Here is a 20,837-nt window from a genome sequence, read left to right on the forward strand (position 1 = left end):
TCATGAAAGCTCCAAATATGAATGATATTTTTTTAACCGTGGACGTACTCTATCGACAGTGTTGTCCTTCAAATTTCACCCTCTGTTTATCGCTTACGAAATTGAGGCGAGAGATGTCGCTAGTAGTACATTAGATCGCGCTAACGATGTTCGTTGTCCGTGGATATATAAGGGCGGCCGACGAGAAGTAACGCATACTTACCTGGCGTAGGGGACACCGTGATCATGAAGGCGGTTCCCCCAGAGTGAGGCCTATCCATTGCACTGCGGATGGGTTGACCTCTGCGATTATCCCTAATGCGGATAACTCGGACGCGTAATTTTTGGTAGTGGGGACTGCGTACGCGCCGTCCCCCTTTATATAAAACTATATATATGTCCTACAAAATCCGCTATGTGTCTTATTTCCATAGACTATGGAAATGATTTGATATTCTTGAGACTAGTACAAGCATTCATTGAAATCGGTTGCTTCAGAACAGATGAGACTGACGAGACAGTGAAAAGTAAAGTAGATTGACTGCCGAGTTGTACATTGGTGCCTTTCGAACAATCTATATAGCCGACGGTGCGATGGTAGCACAGAGGTGATATTTAAGTGGTAACCTAACATGTAACATGACGTTTAGTACGATACAGCTCGAATTCAGTACTTTTTTGTCCGGCAACAATTAATAGCGTGCATATACCGATTTATTTTATTCCTGTAGTAGTAGTGATTCACAAAATAGAGAGAATGAGAAGCAAAAAGGCCAACGACACGCGGTGTTCCCAGGCGGTCACCCATCCAAGTACTGAACGCGCCCGATGTAGCTTAACTTCGGTGATCGGACGAGAACCGGTGTATTCAACATGGTTTGGACGTTGGCGATGTCTTTCCCAAAATAGGCAAACACAAAACACATTATTATTTTATCATCCTCGAAGAAAAAACTTCTGCTATGGAACTCTACATTATTCCAGAGTGACATGAGCTATATTTTATACTTTAATAAATTCACATGGTATCCAAAATTAGCGTATAAATGTCATTATTTGGCGTACGCTGCAAAAACTGTCGACGATACATCAAATATTGTGAATATCTGCAAAATATTCATGATGAAACATGGAATAGTCATTCCAATATTTAAATCTGGCGGTACTTCAGACTCCAACAACTATAGGCCAATCTCAGTACTACCTACCCCCAGAAAATATATTTAAAAAAATGTTTTAGATCAATTATTTGCGTCCTTTAAGAGACAATCTGCTTCATAGAAAATAATTTGAATTTACAAGAGATCGCTCAACAATCAACGCAGGCATTGAAGCTAATTATATCTTATTTTAAGAGCGGTTAATCAGTCACCCTAACGAACTCACCATGGATCAATAAGTGAGACGACCGAAACGTCATCATATCCTGGAGCTATATGACGGGCAGTAGCTCTGAGCAACAGATGAGTGGAGCCTCCAATGGGAAGCCGCTCCGCATGACAGCATCACGGAACAGATTTTCTCATAGTTTTAGGACTGATTGCTAATACAAGCGAAAAAGAAATAAAAATATCTATGAAGCCCGGGAGCAGTCACAGAAGGTCTTTGGGATCTTCTATGACTTACCCAAAATCTCTGATTGTGTTCAACGTGAAACTATGGGCAGAAAAGTTTATGATTATTGAATTAGAGAATATTCGTTCCATCGTTTTGGACTTCTTATCGTTACAGTAGAATTCAGGGGGTTGACGTTAAAGGGAAAAGGTCTTCTAGGGTCTGAGTTGGTATGGGGCCCCTCGAGGTTCAATCCCAGAGCATTTTCTATTATCTCATATACAGAAATTGCCCTTTTTTCGTTGGAAACAAATATGATGTAGTATTGTTTGCTGATGCTTAGTTTTTAAACAAAGCTCCCATTTGCGGTCAAAAAATTAGATTATTTACTGGTGTTTATGCGGCTCGCTTAGTAAATATTAGTTATTAGTTCACAGTATTATGTCTTGAATGAGTTCATGGTTGATAGCATATATAGCACTTTGGGTATAAAACATTTTCCGGGCTATTTCTTCAAATATAATAAAAATTGAATACATATATGTAAATAATCACATATTGACAAAAGAAACCGCTGAGTTTCTTTAGTCGGCTCTTCTCAGGTCAGTGTATATTCTTTTCCGGACAAGTTAATTTAATTTGACAATAGATAAATTAGATGCATCTATATTTAATAAGATAATTTGATTTGATTTGATTTAGAGCCCTGTGTAGCCCACACTGCCTAATGGACAAGGTTGGTGATGCATTTGTGATATGAGGAATGATTTACATTAACAATCCACCTAGCTACGCCTACATGACGTTGTTTATGTCATATAGGAATAGGGAGTCCGGCAAATGGGCCATCTTTTGGTAAGTGGTGATATTAATCAAACCAATGCGCCACCAACCTTGGCAACCAAGATGCTATGTCTCTTGTGACTGTAGTAACACTGGCTTACCCGCCCTATAGACTGTAACACAATAATACTGTCGTTACTCTTTACTGTCATCTCCTCACTATCTTTTCTTTAGGCTTAAGAGAATAATATTGTGTTTAATTTAAGTTCATATAATTTTCATATTATATAAGACATCTCCAATTATATGATAATGTGTTAATTATATCGACAATAAAACCCTCGTCAACAGTAGGAGTGATAAAATAAAATATTTATGTTTGTCTTTTATGTTTGAGTTGTCGCCAACGTCCATACCATGTTGAATACACCGGTTCTCGTCCGATCACCGAAGTTAAGCAACATCGGGCGCGTTCAGTACTTGGATGGGTGACCGCCTGGGAACACCGCGTGTCGTTGGCCCTTTTTTGTTTTTCATTTTCTCTATTTTATGAATAGCTTAACTCATTTTTTTATTACGATAGATTGTATTATAGTCTACAGTAATCAATTATTCATTTCACAACTGTTCATTTACCCACTATGGCGCCAAACCGTGATGTTAAGGTTACCAGTCACATATCACCTCTGTGTTACCATCGCATAAAAAAAGTATTTAACAATAAAAAATTAATTGTTTGCATAATGTTTTACATAAAGAGATTAACCAATTGTATTTTAAAGTTATTAGTTTTTTTTTGCGATTATACCTAAATAATAGACTGCAAATAAAGTCAAATTTATATCTTGTATTTAATTATTAAATTATTTTATATTAAAATTTCTAAATAATCTAATATCCGTAACCGAAACTATCCGAAACCATCGGATAGTCCGAAATAACTTCGTATCCGGTAACTATTGGTATTATTTCTTTATATTATTATTTTAGTATCATTTCATTGTCTTGTGTTTAGTCCTAAGATTTCTGTATTTTATGTTTGTGGTGTACAATAAAATATATTAACAGAAACTATATCTGAACCCGGTAAAATAATATTCATATATCCGTATGCATATTCAGATCCGAAATTTCGTATCCATAATATCCCTGCATTTTATTGTCTCGTGTAATTAAGGTCTAATGTTTCTAACGCAACCGATTTCATTGAATGCTGGCAGTTATTTCATGAGTGTCAGTGATCAATTATTTCTATCGCATCTGGTTGTATAGTGGATTGTATAGGACTTATATATAGTTTTTTTTAAGGGGGACGGCGCGTACGCAGTCCCCACTACCAAAAATTACGCGTCCGAGTTATCCGCATTAGGGATAATCGCAGAGGTCAACCCATCCGCAGTGCAATGGATAGGCCTCGCTCTGGGGGAACCGCCTTCATGATCACGGTGTCCCCTACGCCAGGTAAGTATGCTTTGCTCCTCGTCGGCCGCCCTTATATATAAACGAACAACGAACATCGTTAGCGTGATCTAATGTACTACTAGCGACATCTATCTTCTCATTGCAGTTAACGTTACACTAAGGGTGAACTTTGATGGAACAAGCCCTAGATGGAGTACGTCCGAGGTTAAAAATTTGTATTTATTTTTAGAGCTTTCAGGAACATCAAAAATGTTCTGTTTCGTGTCTCTCTTAGCACACTTCGCTTCATCGACCACTGTTCATTTTCATGTAGTTATAGGCGGACCATCTCCCAATTTATTTAACCCTTATTTCATACAATTCTGTAATTCTTTTTCGGCTGAAGATTCATATAAGATTATCCACCTTAAGTGTAATGGCTAGTTTATACGGATACCGATTTAAAGTGCAATTAAAATGTTCTATCTCTCCTAACGGGCAGAGGCGGCTTTACATATAGTGCAGGGTAGGCGGTGCACACGGGCGCTGGATCGAATGGGGACCGAGCGCCTATCATGTCTTAAGAAACAAATCACTTTGAAAACTGTTATTTTAATAGAAAAGTCAGTAGATTTCTTTCACCAAAATGAAATTGAACTAAAAAAAAACGTTGGGTTGCAGTACTCGAACGAATAATTAACAAAATTCATTTTTGAGCTAGGCAATGTCTTGCCTTTCGGGGGAAGATCTGAAAAAAATTACGATTCTGATAATGGTAACTTTTTAAAGCTGATTGAATATACCTCTAATTTTAATAGTGTGCTTGCGGAAACATTGCCTTTATTCAAAAATCCGAGTCACGCCTAACTCACTACCTTGGCCCTAATATTCAGAAAGAAATAATACTACGATTAGGAGAAAGAATAAAAATGCTGTTACTTGGGAATTGAATCCAAATATTTTAGATTGCACTCCAGATATTGCACACGAAGAACAAATATCGGTTGTCGTACGGTACGTTTAAACGCAAGCAACAACAAGGTTGAAGTAAAATAACACTTTCTGGATTTTCTTCCTTTTACAGACACTACTGGCCTGTGCTTAAAGAAATTTTTGTTAGATTTTTTAATCTCAAACGAAATCGACATACAAGATATGCGTGGTCAAGGTTAGGATAATGGTGCAAATATGAAAGGGAAAAATATAGGTATACTAAAACGAATTTTAGATTTAAAACGGTGCGCATTTTATGTACCTTGTGCGGCACACAGCCTAAATTGGGTAGTGAATGGCGATGCTAAAAGTTCATTGGAAATTGTAAATTTCTTTTCAATTGTACAAGAAAACAGCACGTTGGTACATACTTGCTAAAGAAGTGCTAGCTTTAAGTCTAAAACCACTCTGAAATACTTGATGGGGTGGCAGGGTCGAAACAGTAAAAGCTCTACGTTTTGTAATGGGAAAAGTGTATGATGCCTTGTTTGATGTCGAAGCAAAGATGCGGAGTCAAGTAATATGGCAAATTCATCACTGGCAAAAATTAAGTCGTTTAAATTCATCTGCTCTCTGCTTATATGGTTTGAAATTTTAAAGAAGATAAATATAGTTAGCAAGGCACCTCAAAATTCAATCGGTTTGTCACAAGCGGTGAAAATGATTGATAATGAAAAAATAAGTCTGAATTCCGCTTGTTCCGCATTGTTAAAGATTTCGCTAATGCAAAAGCACGATAAGTAACTTTTTTCTAAATAGATTTTTAGTGTGTGTGTATATATATATTTGTGTGTGCGAGCGTCCTGTGATGTATAATAGTTTTTAATTCAATATTTTAAAAGAACTACAAAGTTGTGATTTTTTATTGTTATAACCCCTTCCTTCCTAAAAAACACTTTTTACTTCCTGAAATCTTATGAAATTGCACTATTATTCAATTTTGACCCCGCTTCTACTAGGGGGCGTCAGGGTACTGGTTGCACACCAGCGCCACAAGGGCTAGAGTCGCCTCTGCTAATGGGCGTGGTTATTTGGCGATTCTTATGTAACACTACGCTCCTTTTGCAAAATATGTAAACCTATTTGGTTTCTAGAGACTTTCAGTTGGTAACAACAGCAGCAGTATCAGCGAATACGGTGTATGTATTTGTTAATGCGACTTGATCTACAAATTTGATTTTATTTTAAATAATTGTTAATAAATAATCAAAAAAATCAAATATTGTCTCAGTGTCACCGTTTCATTAAAAAAAAGGACGTAGGTTTCCGTAAGAGAAAACTCGTCTTCAACGTTTAATGACATTTGACATTTTTTAAGACCTATCACTACACTAGCGCCTTTCGGCGCAAATTTAAGTAAGAGTGAGTGTGTTACGCTTGCTAAATTGATACAATAGATGTCGCTAGTAGTACATTAGATCGCGCTTACGAAGTTCGCTGTCCGTGGATATATAAGGGAGGCCGACGAGGAGCAACGCATACTTACCTGGCGTAGGGGACACCGTGATCATGAAGGCGGTTCCCCCAGAGCGAGGCCTATCCATTGCACTGCGGATGGGTTGACCTCTGCGATTATCCCTAATGCGGATAACTCGGACGCGTAATTTTTGGTAGTGGGGACTGCGTACGCGCCGTCCCCCTTAAAAAAAACTATATATAAGTCCTATAAAATCCACTATACAAATAGATGCGATAGAAATAATTGATCACTGACACTCATGAAATAACTGCCAGCATTCAATGAAATCGGTTGCGTTAGAAACATTAGACCTTAATTACACGAGACAGTAAAATGCAGGGATATTATGGATACGAAATTTCGGATCTGAATATGCATACGGATATATGAATAATATTTTATCGGGTTCAGATATAGTTTCTGTTAATATATTTTATTGTACACCACAAACATAAAATACAGAAATCTTAGGACTAAACACAAGACAATGAAATGATACTAAAATAATAATATAAATAAATAATACTAATAGTTACCGGATACGAAGTTATTTTGGACTATCCGATGGCTTCGGATAGTCTCCGTTACGGATATTAGATTATTAAGAAATTTTAATATAAAATAATTTAATAATAAAATACACGATATAAATTTGACGTTATTTGCAGTCCATTATTTAGGTATAATCGCAAAAAAACTAATAACCTTAAAATACAATTGGTTAATCTCATTATGCTAAAAACAAAAATTATTACTTACTTTTTTTATCTGTTTCGGTTACGGTTACGGAGGCCCTTAACATCCCTGGTGAAAGAAAGGCGAAGTAGATTAACTGCCGAGTTTTACGTTAGTGCCTCTACATAGCGGACGGTGTGATGGTAACATAGATATCATATTTGATTGATAACCTTAACATCACGGTTCGTAAGTTGATGGCGCCAATGGTGGGTAAATGAACAGTTGTGAAATGAATAATTGATTACTGTAGACTATAATACAAACTATCGAATTAAAAAAATTGAGTTTAGTTATGCACAAAATAGAGAAAATGAAAAACAAAAAGGGCCAACGACACGCGGTGTTCCCAGGCGGTCACCCATCCAAGTACTGAACGCGCCCGATGTTGCTTAATTTCGGTGATCGGACGAGAACCGGTGTATTCAACATGGTATGGACGTTGGCGACAATTCAAACTTAAAAGACAAACATAAATATTTTATTTTATCACTCCTACTGTTGACGAGGGTTTTATTGTCAATATAAATGAACACATTATCATATAATTGGATATGCTTCGATACGAAATTAAGTAATGTATATAATTTTGCCCTTAAGCCTACAGAAAATATATTGACACGCGTGTGATGGTAAAATACGCACCAATTACCACCCACCCACCATAATGTATTCGCTGCAATTCTTAGTATTGTTATGTTACAGGTTGAAATTAAGTTAATTTATATTGGATAAATACGGGCACGAGAGACACAGAATCTTAGTACAGATGGTCGGTGGTGCATTGGTGATTTAATGAATAATAAATATTTTTTAACGTGTCAATATATATGAGCAGTGGTGACCATTTACCAAAAGGTAGCCCAATTGGCAGCCCGCCTACCTAAATTGTATCGTAAACAATGGCATATAGGACTTGGTAGTCAAATTTTCAGAAATATTCATCATTCCTCATATCACCGATGCATCACCCTCAGGCATTGTAGGCAACTGCCCTGCTGAGCTATCAACCATGTACTCAATAATTGGATTACCTTTAACAAAAAAATCAAAATGTACGACCAGAAAGATTTTGAACTTTTTGGGATCCTGTTGTAATTACGTATACATTTACCATCACCCCACAAAAGAGTTAATGACTCAATATAGTCGAGTAACAGGTGTAACATGTTTGTGTTTGTTTAGCTCCGAGGTTATATGATTGCGCGAATAGCTCATTTCCGCAACACAAATATCGTATGGATAGCTGCTGCGTTACTCCAAAACATAATACCGTAAGACATTATACTGTTAAAGTGATTGACATGTACTAAACGAGCCGTACCAACATCGATAAATGATCTAATTTTTGAGAGCCTTGCTTAAAAAACTAAGGAGGTACCATCAGCTTAATACCATATCATATTTGTTTCCTACAAAATAAGAGCAAGATCTGTATATGAGGACTGGAAAAGGTCCGAGAATTGTACCCAAAGATTGTTCTAATTAAGAAAATCATCTTTGCCATGCTGGCTCTTCAGATGTGAAAAAGTTCGAGTTCTTTATTGAAATCGATTTATTACCGATGTTAATGGATGATACAACTACGCCGGTGGATATTTTAAATTACTTGTTTACGAATAAATTAATTTCAGTATTTCGAAAATTGTCCAAAGCACTGAGGATATACCTGACACCTCCAGTCACGGTACACAGCGAAAGGTCATTTTCTACACTAGAAATAATTAAAAATTATCTTAGATCCACATTGTCTCAAAGTAGATTAACAAATTAATCGTTAATAAGTATTGAACGAGAAATCAAAATTGAGGTCAGTGACATTGTTAAAGATTTCGCTAATAGAAAAGCACGAAAAGTAACTTTTATGTATTAAACATATGTGTGTGTGTAATATATAATAGTTTTTAATTAAATATTTTTAAAAGAACTACGTTGTTGTGATTTTTAATTGCTGTACCCTTCTTTCGTAAAAACACTTTTTGCTTCACGACATCTTTTAAATTTGCATCGGTATTTCCGTTTGAAAATGTAACTGTAAGTATTCCATTTTGACCTCGCTCCTACCAGAGGCCGCCAGGGTACTGGTTGCTCACGGGCGCCACAAGGGCTAGAGCCGTCTCTGTCGACTAATGTTTATTTTCAGGTATTTACAATTTACAGTGATACGTTTCAACCTGTAACATGATGATTCAAAGTTACTTATTTGAATAATTTATACTTTGTCAATGTCAAAGCATCTTTATCAAACATGCTAAAATAACAATCATTTTAGAAATGTCACAAAACAGTTTCAGAAAATAAATGCAAAAAGGCCAACGACACGCGGTGTTCCCAGGCGGTCACCCATCCAAGTACTGAACGCGCCCGATGTTGCTTAACTTCGGTGATCGGACGAGAACCGGTGTATTCAACATGGTATGGACGTTGGCGATAAGACAAACATAAAAGACAAACATAAATATTTTATTTTATCACTCCTACTGTTGACGAGGATTTTATTGTCAATATAATTAACACATTATCATATAATTGGACATGTCTTATATAATGTGAAAATTATATGAACTTAAATTAAACAAAATTTTATTATCTTAAGCCAAGAAAAGATAGTGAGGAGATGATAAAGTAAAGACAGTATTATTGTGTTACAGTTTGTAGGGCGGGTAGCCAGTGTTACTACAAGAGACATGGCATCTTAGTTGCCAAGGTTGGTGGCGCATTGGTTGGATTAATTTTTCCTACAGTATCAATGTCTTTGGGCAGTGGTGGCCACCAACCAAAAGATGGCCCATTTGCCGGACTCCCTATTCCTATATGACATAAACAACGTCATGTAGGAGTAGTTAGGTGGATTGTTAATGTAAATCATTCCTCATATCACAAATGCATCACCAACCTTGTCCATTAGGCAGTGTGGGCTACACAGGGCTCTAAATCAAATCAAATCAAATTCCTTGATTAAATATAGATGCATCAAACTTATTGATTGTCAAATTAAATTAACTTGTCCGGAAAAGAAAATACACTGACCTGAGAAAAACCGGCGAAAGAAACTCAGCGTTTTTTTTGTCAATTTGTGTTGATTTACATATATTCAGAGGCAGAAATATAGCCGAGATGGCCCAGTGGTTAGAACGCGTGCATCTTAACCGATGATTTCAAACCCAGGCAGGCACCGCTGAAATTTCATGTGCTTAATTTGTGTTTATAATTCATCTCGTGCTCGGCGGTGAAGGAAAACATCGTGAGGAAACCTGCATGTGTCTAATTTCAACGAAATTCTGCCACATGTGTATTCCGCCAACCCGCATTCGAGCAGCGTGGTGGAATATGCTCCAAAACCTTCTCCTCAAAGGGAGAGGAGGCCTTTATCCCAGCAGTGGGACATTTACGGGCTGCTAATGCTACATACATATATTCAATGACAAAAAGAAATGTTTTAGAAATGTCAAATGCCATTGAACGTTTACTGTTTTCGATCTCACGGATGCGGTAGAAATGAATGAACACTGACTCATGAGATTACAGCTATCATTCACCGAGAGAGTGCAAAGCAGGAATGTGATGGATTCGTAATTTTGTATCTGAATATTTTACCGGTTTCAGATATAGTTACCGGATACGAAATTATTTCGGAATATCCGATTCTGTGTTGCAGAACTATCGATAGATATCGATAATTGATTTCGAAAATTATTCAGGATATCGATAGTACTATCGATAGCTCTCCGTGAGCAATATTATTTATAACGGCGATAGGTTTTTAAACAGTTGTTATTTAAGCGCGACACACCTTTTTTTCTCGCTGAAAAACGCTTTACGCGCTTCCCCCACGTGATGGTAAGTGGGGGGGTGTGTGGGACTCCTCGGAGCCCTGGCCACCGAGTGCGCCCAGGTACGCCGGGTTTACCCACTAAAAAACCAGCGGTACCCTCTTCGTCTTTCGGCGGGCGCCATGGGATCGCTTACGCATGCTACCGTGACACCCTGACGGTCGGCCCGCCTGTGCGGGCCTCCAACAGCTAGAGGGGGTTCTCAGGGTACTGAAACCCCCTTAATCCCTGCGACGCCTATTGAGGCGGGGGGAGAAGGTGCGCGTAACGCTTCTTCCTCCTCCCCGGTCGTCTTCGGCGGAGCGGGTCTGCAGCGGCATCCTCTTCCCGCTCCCGCTCCGCGGCTTCCTTCTGCGACATCACGTTTTAAGCGCGATATACCTGCGTGTTATTGCAGAATTCTGTCCGAGTTTAAGTGATCAGTATTTAATTAAAATAACGTACACCAAACGCACGGAGAACATTACTAATAATTTTAAATAAAAATAACCAAAATGTCTTTTATTATTCTGACATAAATTAAATGGCAATTTTTTAACGATAAAGACTTTTATTTACTGTATTAATACAGTTTTAATTAATTTAATGACTGGTAAATTATTGAAGAGTAACTACAGAATTGTTTTTTGATGGCGAACATAAATTCCGAATTGGAGTTTGATTGGCGATTCAAAACTGCTTGTTAACGTCTCGAATAAAGTTTATTTTGGTTTTATTCATTATAGGGTACGATATTCAATCAAATTGATTTACTTGTAATTGTGATGCCTTAGAACAAACAAAAGCATAGAAGTGGCATTAAGTTTTAGTAGGTGGTTAATTCTCTTAAATTATGTTTTAATCTAATAGTTAAAATGTTGCTAGCTGTAAAATATTTTGAAATAATGTGGAATGTTTTTAAAGAAAAATTACCCCCCAGACACAGGTAATTCTAGTCTATTATGTATTCTATTCTTAGCCGAGATGGCCCAGTGGTTAGAACGCGTGCATCTTAGCCGATGATTTCGGGTTCAAAATCAGGCAGGCACCACTGAAATTTCATGTGTTTAATTTGTGTTTATAATTCATCTCGTGCTCGGCGGTGAAGGAAAACATCGTGAGGAAACCTGCATGCGTCTAATTTCAACGAAATTCAGCCACATGTGTATTCCGCCAACCCGCATTGGAGCAGCGTGGTGAATTATGCTCCAAACCTTCTCCTCAAAGGGAGAGGAGGCCTTTATCCCAGCAGTGGGACATTTCCGGGCTGCTAATGTAATGTAAAAATGTATTCTATTCTTATGTAGTCTATTAGGTATTCTAGGGGGATATTTTGGAACGAATTATATTTATTATTTTCAGGCCTATACTAATTTATGTAAGTGGCTTTACGTAAGCCTGTGTAGATAGTACCTACGGTACCATTCGCTCATTACATATTCTATCCCCTGTAGCAGCGACTGTAATTCGGTGAGGTAGGTAGGTAGGTAATTAATGGCTGAAAGGATATAACGTCTTAGTTCCCAAGGATGGTGTGGATGGATGTGCGATGGAAGGAATGGTTAATATTTCTTACAGCGCCATTATCTATGGGCGATGGTGACCAATTGACCATTAACAATAAAATCTTTATGCCAGTCCTACCGATATTACAAAAAAATATATTTCTATGCTGTGATTTCATATAATTGAAAGCACTCTCAATTTATTGTCAGTTTATTCTGTTGTCTTTGTTGGATTACTTAATAAATAAAAAACAAAATGAAGACTAGGTACTGTTGACAATGTACCTACATTTTGAGTTTCTCATGTTATATATAGTTATATAATTTCCAAATTCTCTCAGGTTTCTGATAGAGATCTCTCGTAAGATAACATTTTTGTGTCATTAAATGTTTTTATGATACATAAATAAATAAATTAGACTTTTGGAATTGACTTGACTCGTGACTTGGCTAACAAATTGTATTGGGGTCATTTTAATTCTGTAGCATAACATGGTTGCACACATGCCCTCTGTCACAATAAATAAACAATTAAATATCATTAATATACAACCTATTCTAGAGTGACAAAAAATAGTCCTTCTACATCCTTGTTCTAAATCTACAATTAAATTTTTTACATTAGCAGCCTGTAAATTTCCCACTGCTGGGCTAAGGCCTCCTATCTCTTTGAGGAGAAGCAAACCTTCTCCGGCATATTCCACCACGCTGCTCCAATGCGGCTTGGTGGATTACACATGTGGTAGAATTTCGTTGATATTAGACGCATGCAGGTTTCCTCACGATGTTTTCCTTCACCGCCGAGCACGAGATGAATTATAAACACAAATTAAGCACATGAAAATTCAGTGGTGCCTGCCTGGGTTTGAACCCGTAATCATCGGTTAAGATGCACGCGTTCTAACCACTGGGCCATCTCGGCTTAATCTACAAGGGGGCAGAATATCACAACTCAAATTCCTTATACAAAAACTGACCTCATTGTATTAGTTCACAAAACGCAAATAGATCAACAAATGTTATATACATCGTAATAATACGAAGATTGAAGATATGAAAACACTCTTGTAATGTAAATCAACCCATTCACGCCTTAATCCATATCTATTCATCCATTCCTATAAATACACATGATTTCGCACAATTGATTTGCTAAACTATTATCTATAGTCACAAATTTGTTATTAAATATCTATTTTGTTTTTTTATTATGATTTTTTTTCTGTACTTTAATAACTGTATTAACAGTGAAGCCTACAGGTTATACAGGATATTAGCTTAAAAGAGGTTTTATATTGTACTTGCAAAAAAATTTATTAATTAGGTAATTTAGTATAAGGTCTTAAATTAAAAATAATTATAAAAAATAAATGTACTCAAGTTATGTGCTATAATTTAATTTATTAATCACTGCAGTAATGTTTGACTAAGTAAATGATAATTCTGCTATTGTATATAGATCGTTTGTCAATAAATAATTAGACGAGAAAAAATTAAATATGATTTTATTGAGACTTCATTAATAATACAATCATGTTTCTTATACTTTAGTTTCTTCATTATCTTCTTTATTTACAACTACTTTATACTTATTCCTAGAAGAAGTGTCGATACCGTGCCGTCTATACATATGTTTTTTATAATTCGACCCATTTGTGAAGTCATGTTGACAGTACACACATTTGTACGGCCTCACACCAGTGTGCTGACGAACATGGAGATTTAGACGTGTTTTAAAACGGAATGTTTTATTGCAATATTCACAAACATACGGTCTTAAGTCTGTGTGAATGATAGAATGTGAGATCAAATGACGTTTAGCCCTAAAACTTTTACCGCACTGTTCACATATGAACGGTTTCAAACCGGAATGTAAGCTTAAGTGAGAGATGAGATTCCCCTTTGCATGAAAGGCTCTTGGACAATGGTCGCATTTGTACCGCCTGGATTCTTCGTGTGTTCTCATATGGGCACTGAGGCTACCTTTAGTGTAATACATTTTACCGCAGACATGACAAGCAAAGTTCCTACTCCTTTCCGTATGTAGAACTCGATGCTGGTATAGATTCTGACGGTTTTTAAATACTTTATCACAGAGATCACATTTGCAATCTGTATGTTTATCGCTATTTATGATTTTAATTTCCTTTGATGATTTCTTTGATCCATTGAAAAATATAGTCTTGTGTTCCTTTAATTCTTCCGGTGTCTCAAACGACGCACCACAATACGTACACTTTGTTTTATAAATGTCTTTGTGTTCTTTCACTTTGTGTAAATTGAGTTCCGATGTCCGTAAGAACACCTTATTACAATATTCACAGCAATGTCTCAGTGCACTGTTGTGTGTCCGTACGTGCCTGACGATGGATCTGTATGTACTGACGATTTTCTCGCATTCGATGCATTTAAATAAACAGCATTGGTTGTGAATTTGGAGAGAATGAAGCTGTAAGGATATAATACTTTGGCAGAGTATGTCACACTTTGCACACCTACACGTTTGATTGTCCCAAGTAATATTTAAAGAGAGAATATCAATAGGTATTTCAGTACTATCGGATTCAAATTTAGAATCTTTGTTTCTTTTTCGACTTACTTTTTTCTTTTTCGCAATTTTTTTTAAAGGTGAATCACTATCTGATGAGCTCAAGTAGCAATTATTGGACTCAATAAGAAGATCTTCGTAGTCTGTATCGTTTTCAGTCTTTACGGCGCCGTTGTCGCCGGAGTTTTCGTTGGTGATGCTGACAGTTTTTTGAAGCAATACCTCAGGGTTTTCTATAGATTCTTCTATTTTAATCTCTAGTTTAGGTCTTTGGAAGTCTTCCCAGTTTGTGTCTATTGGTTTACCTGGAATATTCGGAAGTTTTTCACGCGTTTCCTCGCGAGTTTGTTCATTGTTTTGTTGCAATTTCTTAACAAATATTGCTTTTAATTTTTCTTGTGCAGTCCTTACGTTGTTTAAGAATGTCCATGTTCTGTCTAACAGAGTGAAGCACGAGAAGCATATTGTTTTAGGAAGCTCGTTAGGCTTTGATATATCAATGTTTATCCAAGATAGTTTGGTTGCTACCTTTGGAGTAAACACTTCATGTTCTTCCGGTGATATTAATTGATCTACAGGAGTTGGTTCTGCACAAAGTCGACAATAAGTTTCTATATCTTCAGACATTGGTGTTAAATACCTATATATATATTATAGTTCGTTTTGTAATATAATGTGATGTATTTTAAAAAAATTGTACGATAAATAAATACAATTACTTTTATTTGACGTAAGGACGCGACGGTGTTGCTACTTGTTGTTACCTAAAATGTTTGCTCTATGAAAATGTATTATTTACTAAATATTATATCTTTAGTAAAAAATTAAAATTGCAATACTCGCTTTTTAAATAATATTTTATCATCTAGTAATAATATTTAATATTGTGTTATAAATTGCATCAATCTTTATGAAAATTGTGAAAAAAATTTAAGTATAAATTTATAAAATAAATATAAATCTAATTTCATGTTTTAGTAACTTAAATACTTTAAAAAATAAGAATTCTTCATAAAATTCGCATTTTTTGTCTTGGTCTATTTGAAGTTGACAGCCCAAAGTTGTCGCTGGTTAATAAAATTTATATATATAATGTGAATTGAGAATAATATTAATAATAGCATTTTAACTTTAAATTTATTTAGTACTTTCTTAAGAAATTACTATCACAAATTTTTATTTGACCATCTGGTGTTAACCCTTCGATTTTTATCCGTTATGATTTTGTTAAGACCTAAAATTCCTAAGTAAATTAAAAATTTCCTTGTTAAGAACGTTTAGTTATGACTTTAATTTATTAAAATAAAGACGTAGACATAAACATGTTCACATATAATTCGTTCAGTAGTGAGAATAAATTGTATGTGATGTGTATGTAACAATGTAAATGATGTTTTTTTCTCGTTCTTCGTGACTCGGGTATTAATTGACGCAAAACGAATGATATATTCAAAGTTAAAACCTCTGTAATCAAGTTTAAAATATAATTCTAACCGAGTTCTATAAAAATTACATATGTCAACCTGTCAGCTGAAGCTAAGGACTTTTTATTTTTTGTATTATTTTTTAAGTGTAATATGTTCAAAGTAATCAGTTCAGGATTATTTTAATTTTTGTCAGTGATATATCTATAACTCGAACCTCGTTAAGTCCGCTGAAACTAAATACGCGGTAACTCGAATTATTTTAACTTTGTAACGCAAACAAAATGATTTTTCCCTGCGAGGTATTGAAAGTATATAGTTATACTCTATAACTCGAACTTAGAAAGCAGACTTCGTAAGTCGTAGTTATTAAAATATAATGACGATAATATTGATCATACTGATCCAGCATGTTTTGAACCATTGATATCAAATAAAATAGCCAGAGCAGCAACGAATACACTACGAATTTACGTTGAAAGATGTAATAATATCGAGGATCATACTTATATTCAGTTCATTGTTTGCACTTGGAAAAATTATTGATAAAAAATTATAGCAAATAGCTTAAATCAAAAGAAGATAACAGCTTTTTTTGTAGTATAGGTTACTTCACTAATATGTACGTACATAATTTGTTTTAATATAAATGTATGTGAATCATAAAATTTAAGTCGGATTTTTATTTATATTTTATTCTACAAGTCGAAAAATATAATTAGAAAACGCGCCTTTCCTAGACGAAATCTTATGAGTTATTTATTTTTTATGTCGAAATTCTTGTTAAGTCGAAAACTCCTTAATTAGAAATTTTTAGAATATGCCTTAACGTTCGAGTTATCGAGATTCCACTTTCATACGACTTTTCATCGACATAGGTATTACTTGGTATAATGTATATAAGATACGAAACTGAAATCCGTCTGGTTAGAATTAAGAGGTAAATATCAATAAGTAGGTATTTCTAATAGTATTTTAAATTTTAATGAATCACTAAATATCTTGTTTCTAAATCACGGTATTATTAATTCAAATATGTTTAATACTATTCGTGTAAAGTTAGCAGTAGGTATTACTAATTTCTTAAGGTTATATTTTAGTTTACGATAATATGAATGAAATGTCATTTAGTTTTTATAAATAAGATTGGCATGATAAAATTACGTTTAATGTAATTGCATATCAAAGCAAATTCAATGTTGAAATCATGTGATTATTAATCACGATAACAAAATTAACAATGAATGACATAGAATCATGTTTTTTGATTAAGTTGTTGCCAACGTCCATACCATGTTGAATACACCGGTTCTCGTCCGATCACCGAAGTTAAGCAACATCGGGCGCGTTCAGTACTTGGATGGGTGACCGCCTGGGAACACCGCGTGTCGTTGGCCTTTTTGCATTTAATTTTCTCTGTTATAAGTTTGTGTTATTTTCTATAAGAATAAAATAAACAAATTTCAAAGTGTTAACAGCTACATTTTACGTAATCAATTATTGATTTCACAACTGTAAATTTACCAGCTATGGGTCCTATCAGTTGTTTGACGAATTAAAACATACTGAAATGGAATATTACTTTAAAAATCGTCATATTAAATGTACGTTCATTACTCAAATATCACCCCTATGTTACCATCGCACCGTCCCCTATTTAGATTGTACCAAGAGTTCGAGAGTCACCAACATAAAACTCGGTAGTTAATTAATTTACTTTTGATTGTAAAATTAAAGCATTTTTTTCTAGAAAATGTATACGCGTCTACTCCAAGTTCATCTTTCTAATTGGCCACCGGACCGTAAGTTACCATGCGCTGACAACTCTAGAAACTAAGATATAATCCCTTGTGATTCTGCTTACTGACCCTTCAAACTGGATACAACAATACTGCCGTTTAAGTACCTACACAGTTTTATGAGTAAATTACCTAGACGGGCTTGCACAAAGCCCTACCACAGAGTACTACTTATATTTATTTATTTTAATTAGAACAACCAACAGTAGATACAATATTACATTAAAATAAAAAAAAATACATTTCAAAATTATCAAGGCAAAAGTTCTACTACTGACAGGTAGTCTCATCGTGCATCTTATTGCACAATACGTATTAAAAATATAAATTAAATATAAGCAATAATTAGAGATAAGAAGTTATAACTTTTTTTAACTATTATATACCTAATCAATAAAACCAATAATTTAATGGAATATTTTCCATAAAATTAGAAATGAGAACAAATAAAATTCTTTATTTTTTTATTGAACTGAGGATTTATAATAGTCATAGTATATGCTTAATACGGATAATTGTAATAAAGTATAACAATCAGGGTTCGCGGATATATATCATGATATATACCTAACAATTGATTTTTTCTATCTTCTGAACAACACTCATAGATCTATGCTTATGGCCTGACTCTGAATGATTACTTTTTATGATTAGTCGATTACAAATTAATATTAAAATAAAATTAGTTGATATATCTCACAAACAAATGAAGGTATAATAATAAAAGGTACTTGTTTTTTAAGTGTTCATTAAAATTTCTCAAATAGATAGAAACTAATTCCTTTGTTACTTTTTTTTTTAATAAAAAATGTGGTATTTCGACGCTTGTATTATTTTACAAATAGCTTTCACATTTTTAAGTGTTTAAAGAATGAAATTCGCTTCGTTTCTTAGCCTGGATATGTATACAAAAATCGGATTTTTGATATTTATTATAAAAATTGAATTTTTTCGAACCCTGATATCAATTGCTATTTATATCGTGTGGTCATTTAAATTCGTCGCCCGAAAGATCGCTCGAATTCCGAAAACTATTTTTTCCCACGCCCAATACCTAGTACCTGTTCTTCTTAAAATAACGCTGAAGTCATTGTTAAATTAGGATACGAATTATTTTCTAGAGTACATTTAAATGGCTGCCTCGTTATTTTATTGGCTTCGTTATAAGGAAGATACCGATGTCTTAGACTCAGACCCCGGGTAGAGCTATTAAATAGTTTTTTGGTGATTCTGCTTCGAAAATTGAAGTTTTGGTTTTTGGTCCAGCGCTTGGACACGTTCTGGTCGCGTCCTATTTGTCGTCCTATCGGATTATGAGCGTGCACACGCTTAACACCACTGAATTTTCATGTGCTTAATTTGTCTTTATGATTCATCTCGTGCTCGGCGGTGAAGGAAAACATCGTGAGGAAACCTACATGTGCCTAATTTCAACGAAATTCTGCCACATGTGTATCCACCAACCCGCTTTGGAGCATCGTGGTGGAATATGTTCCAAACTTTCTCAAAGGGAGAGGAGGCCCAGCAGTAGAAAATTTACAGGCTGTTACTGTGATTGTCCAAGACTTGACTATCGTAGCGTCCTATACGCGGCGCCCGTGTTTTGCACCCTGGAATAAAACTGAAAAAAAAATTATATTTTATGACATCGAAAAGCGGACGGCAAATTGGCCTGACTGACCTGATGGTAAGTGATCACCACTGTCCATAGACATTAGCCGCATAAGTTTAAGTCTTCAAAGTAAACAATAAAAATGCACGCCAATATAAAATCTTAAACATAGAAACTTTTTTTCATGTTTTTTTTAATAATGGTTATATTATGTAATTATATTATACCTACTAAAGTTATCTTTAAGAATACATTAAACAGACATTCATAACAAAACTAAAACCGAAATCAAAGTTATTCAAATACTCGTCTTCTGAATTTTAAACATGCTGACATTTCAACAGTCCAACTTTGACAGTCCAAACTTCATTTTTATTTTGTTCAAAAGTTTCATTTAAAATGTTATTCAGTGGAGCATAATTTCGATGAACATTACGACTGGCAACACATTTCATTGTCATATCTCATGCTAGCTACATGCGTCTGGGTCAATTAAAAAAAGGCCTATGTTCTTCATCGGGACTGGTAACATACTACATTTAATCTAAATTAGTTCCGCGGTTTAAGCGTGAAGAGGTAACAGACAGAGTTACTTTCGCATTTATAATATTAGTATAGATGTTCTCAGCGGGTTTAAGGTTTCATATTAAACCATGATTATCTATCTGTGGGCCTGACAGTGCATAGCAGGCGCAAGGGACTCATCATCGAGTTTCCAAGGTTAGGACCGGGAAGCCAAATCAAATCAAAATATACTTTATTCAAGTAGACTTTTACAAGCACTTTTGAAACGCCATTTAACAAACTATATTAAGTGATGCTACCACCGGAATGTAGACTCTACCGAAAAGAACCGGTCAACATTTAAAAATACAGTCATGTTAGTTAAATACAATTATATATGTATGTAATATATCCTGCCTGGAAGTCAAGAAGCATTAACTCCACGCTTTTTTATCATCTATATATTCCTGTATCGAATAATATGCCTTCTTTACCAATGATTTGAATTTATGAAACGGCCAAGTTAAAGTTAGCCGATTTAAGGAATGGTTAATTTTCTTATTGCGCTAATGTCTATGGGCGGTGATGTCTGTTAGGAATTTGTCGATAAAAAAATAACTTACCACCATTAACGGAGAGGAAGTATCAAAAGCTGACTTAAGGCAGAAATATTGGTTCTTGACTCAAGATGGATTCCTGATATTGATACAAAACAAATAATAAGTACAA

The 20,837-nt window shown here is 35.0% G+C and overlaps 1 protein-coding gene and 8 non-coding genes across 9 annotated transcripts; 4 read left to right on the forward strand and 5 right to left on the reverse strand.

Moving 5' to 3' along the window:
* The first annotated feature begins 194 nt into the window (after window positions 1-194).
* Window positions 195-356, forward strand: LOC125074474. The gene has a single exon (XR_007120121.1). It is a non-coding gene; the product is annotated as a U1 spliceosomal RNA (small nuclear RNA).
* Window positions 357-750: 394 nt separating this feature from the next.
* LOC125074470 lies at window positions 751-869 on the reverse strand. Its single transcript, XR_007120118.1, has one exon. It is a non-coding gene; the product is annotated as a 5S ribosomal RNA (ribosomal RNA).
* A 1,849-nt stretch (window positions 870-2,718) lies between these two features.
* LOC125074457 lies at window positions 2,719-2,837 on the forward strand. The gene has a single exon (XR_007120105.1). It is a non-coding gene; the product is annotated as a 5S ribosomal RNA (ribosomal RNA).
* Window positions 2,838-3,623: 786 nt separating this feature from the next.
* LOC125074478 lies at window positions 3,624-3,785 on the reverse strand. The gene has a single exon (XR_007120125.1). It is a non-coding gene; the product is annotated as a U1 spliceosomal RNA (small nuclear RNA).
* A 2,403-nt stretch (window positions 3,786-6,188) lies between these two features.
* On the forward strand, window positions 6,189-6,350 carry LOC125074480. The gene has a single exon (XR_007120128.1). It is a non-coding gene; the product is annotated as a U1 spliceosomal RNA (small nuclear RNA).
* Window positions 6,351-7,232: 882 nt separating this feature from the next.
* Window positions 7,233-7,351, reverse strand: LOC125074468. Its single transcript, XR_007120116.1, has one exon. It is a non-coding gene; the product is annotated as a 5S ribosomal RNA (ribosomal RNA).
* A 1,863-nt stretch (window positions 7,352-9,214) lies between these two features.
* LOC125074458 lies at window positions 9,215-9,333 on the reverse strand. The gene has a single exon (XR_007120106.1). It is a non-coding gene; the product is annotated as a 5S ribosomal RNA (ribosomal RNA).
* Window positions 9,334-13,727: 4,394 nt separating this feature from the next.
* Window positions 13,728-15,509, reverse strand: LOC125074248 (zinc finger protein 62 homolog). The gene has a single exon (XM_047685526.1). The coding sequence runs from the start codon at window positions 15,394-15,396 to the stop codon at window positions 13,762-13,764; it is 1,635 nt and encodes a 544-aa protein (XP_047541482.1). The 5' UTR covers window positions 15,397-15,509; the 3' UTR covers window positions 13,728-13,761.
* Window positions 15,510-17,471: 1,962 nt separating this feature from the next.
* Window positions 17,472-17,590, forward strand: LOC125074459. Its single transcript, XR_007120107.1, has one exon. It is a non-coding gene; the product is annotated as a 5S ribosomal RNA (ribosomal RNA).
* Window positions 17,591-20,837: the final 3,247 nt, after the last annotated feature.

This window comes from Vanessa atalanta, chromosome 27, assembly GCF_905147765.1.
Source record: "Vanessa atalanta chromosome 27, ilVanAtal1.2, whole genome shotgun sequence".
Classification (NCBI taxonomy): Eukaryota; Metazoa; Arthropoda; class Insecta; order Lepidoptera; family Nymphalidae; genus Vanessa; species Vanessa atalanta.

Excerpts from the sequence above, each read along its gene's own strand:
- LOC125074248 (XM_047685526.1), bottom strand. The coding sequence starts at position 15,396 with ATGTCTGAAGATATAGAAACTTATTGTCGACTTTGTGCAGAACCAACT.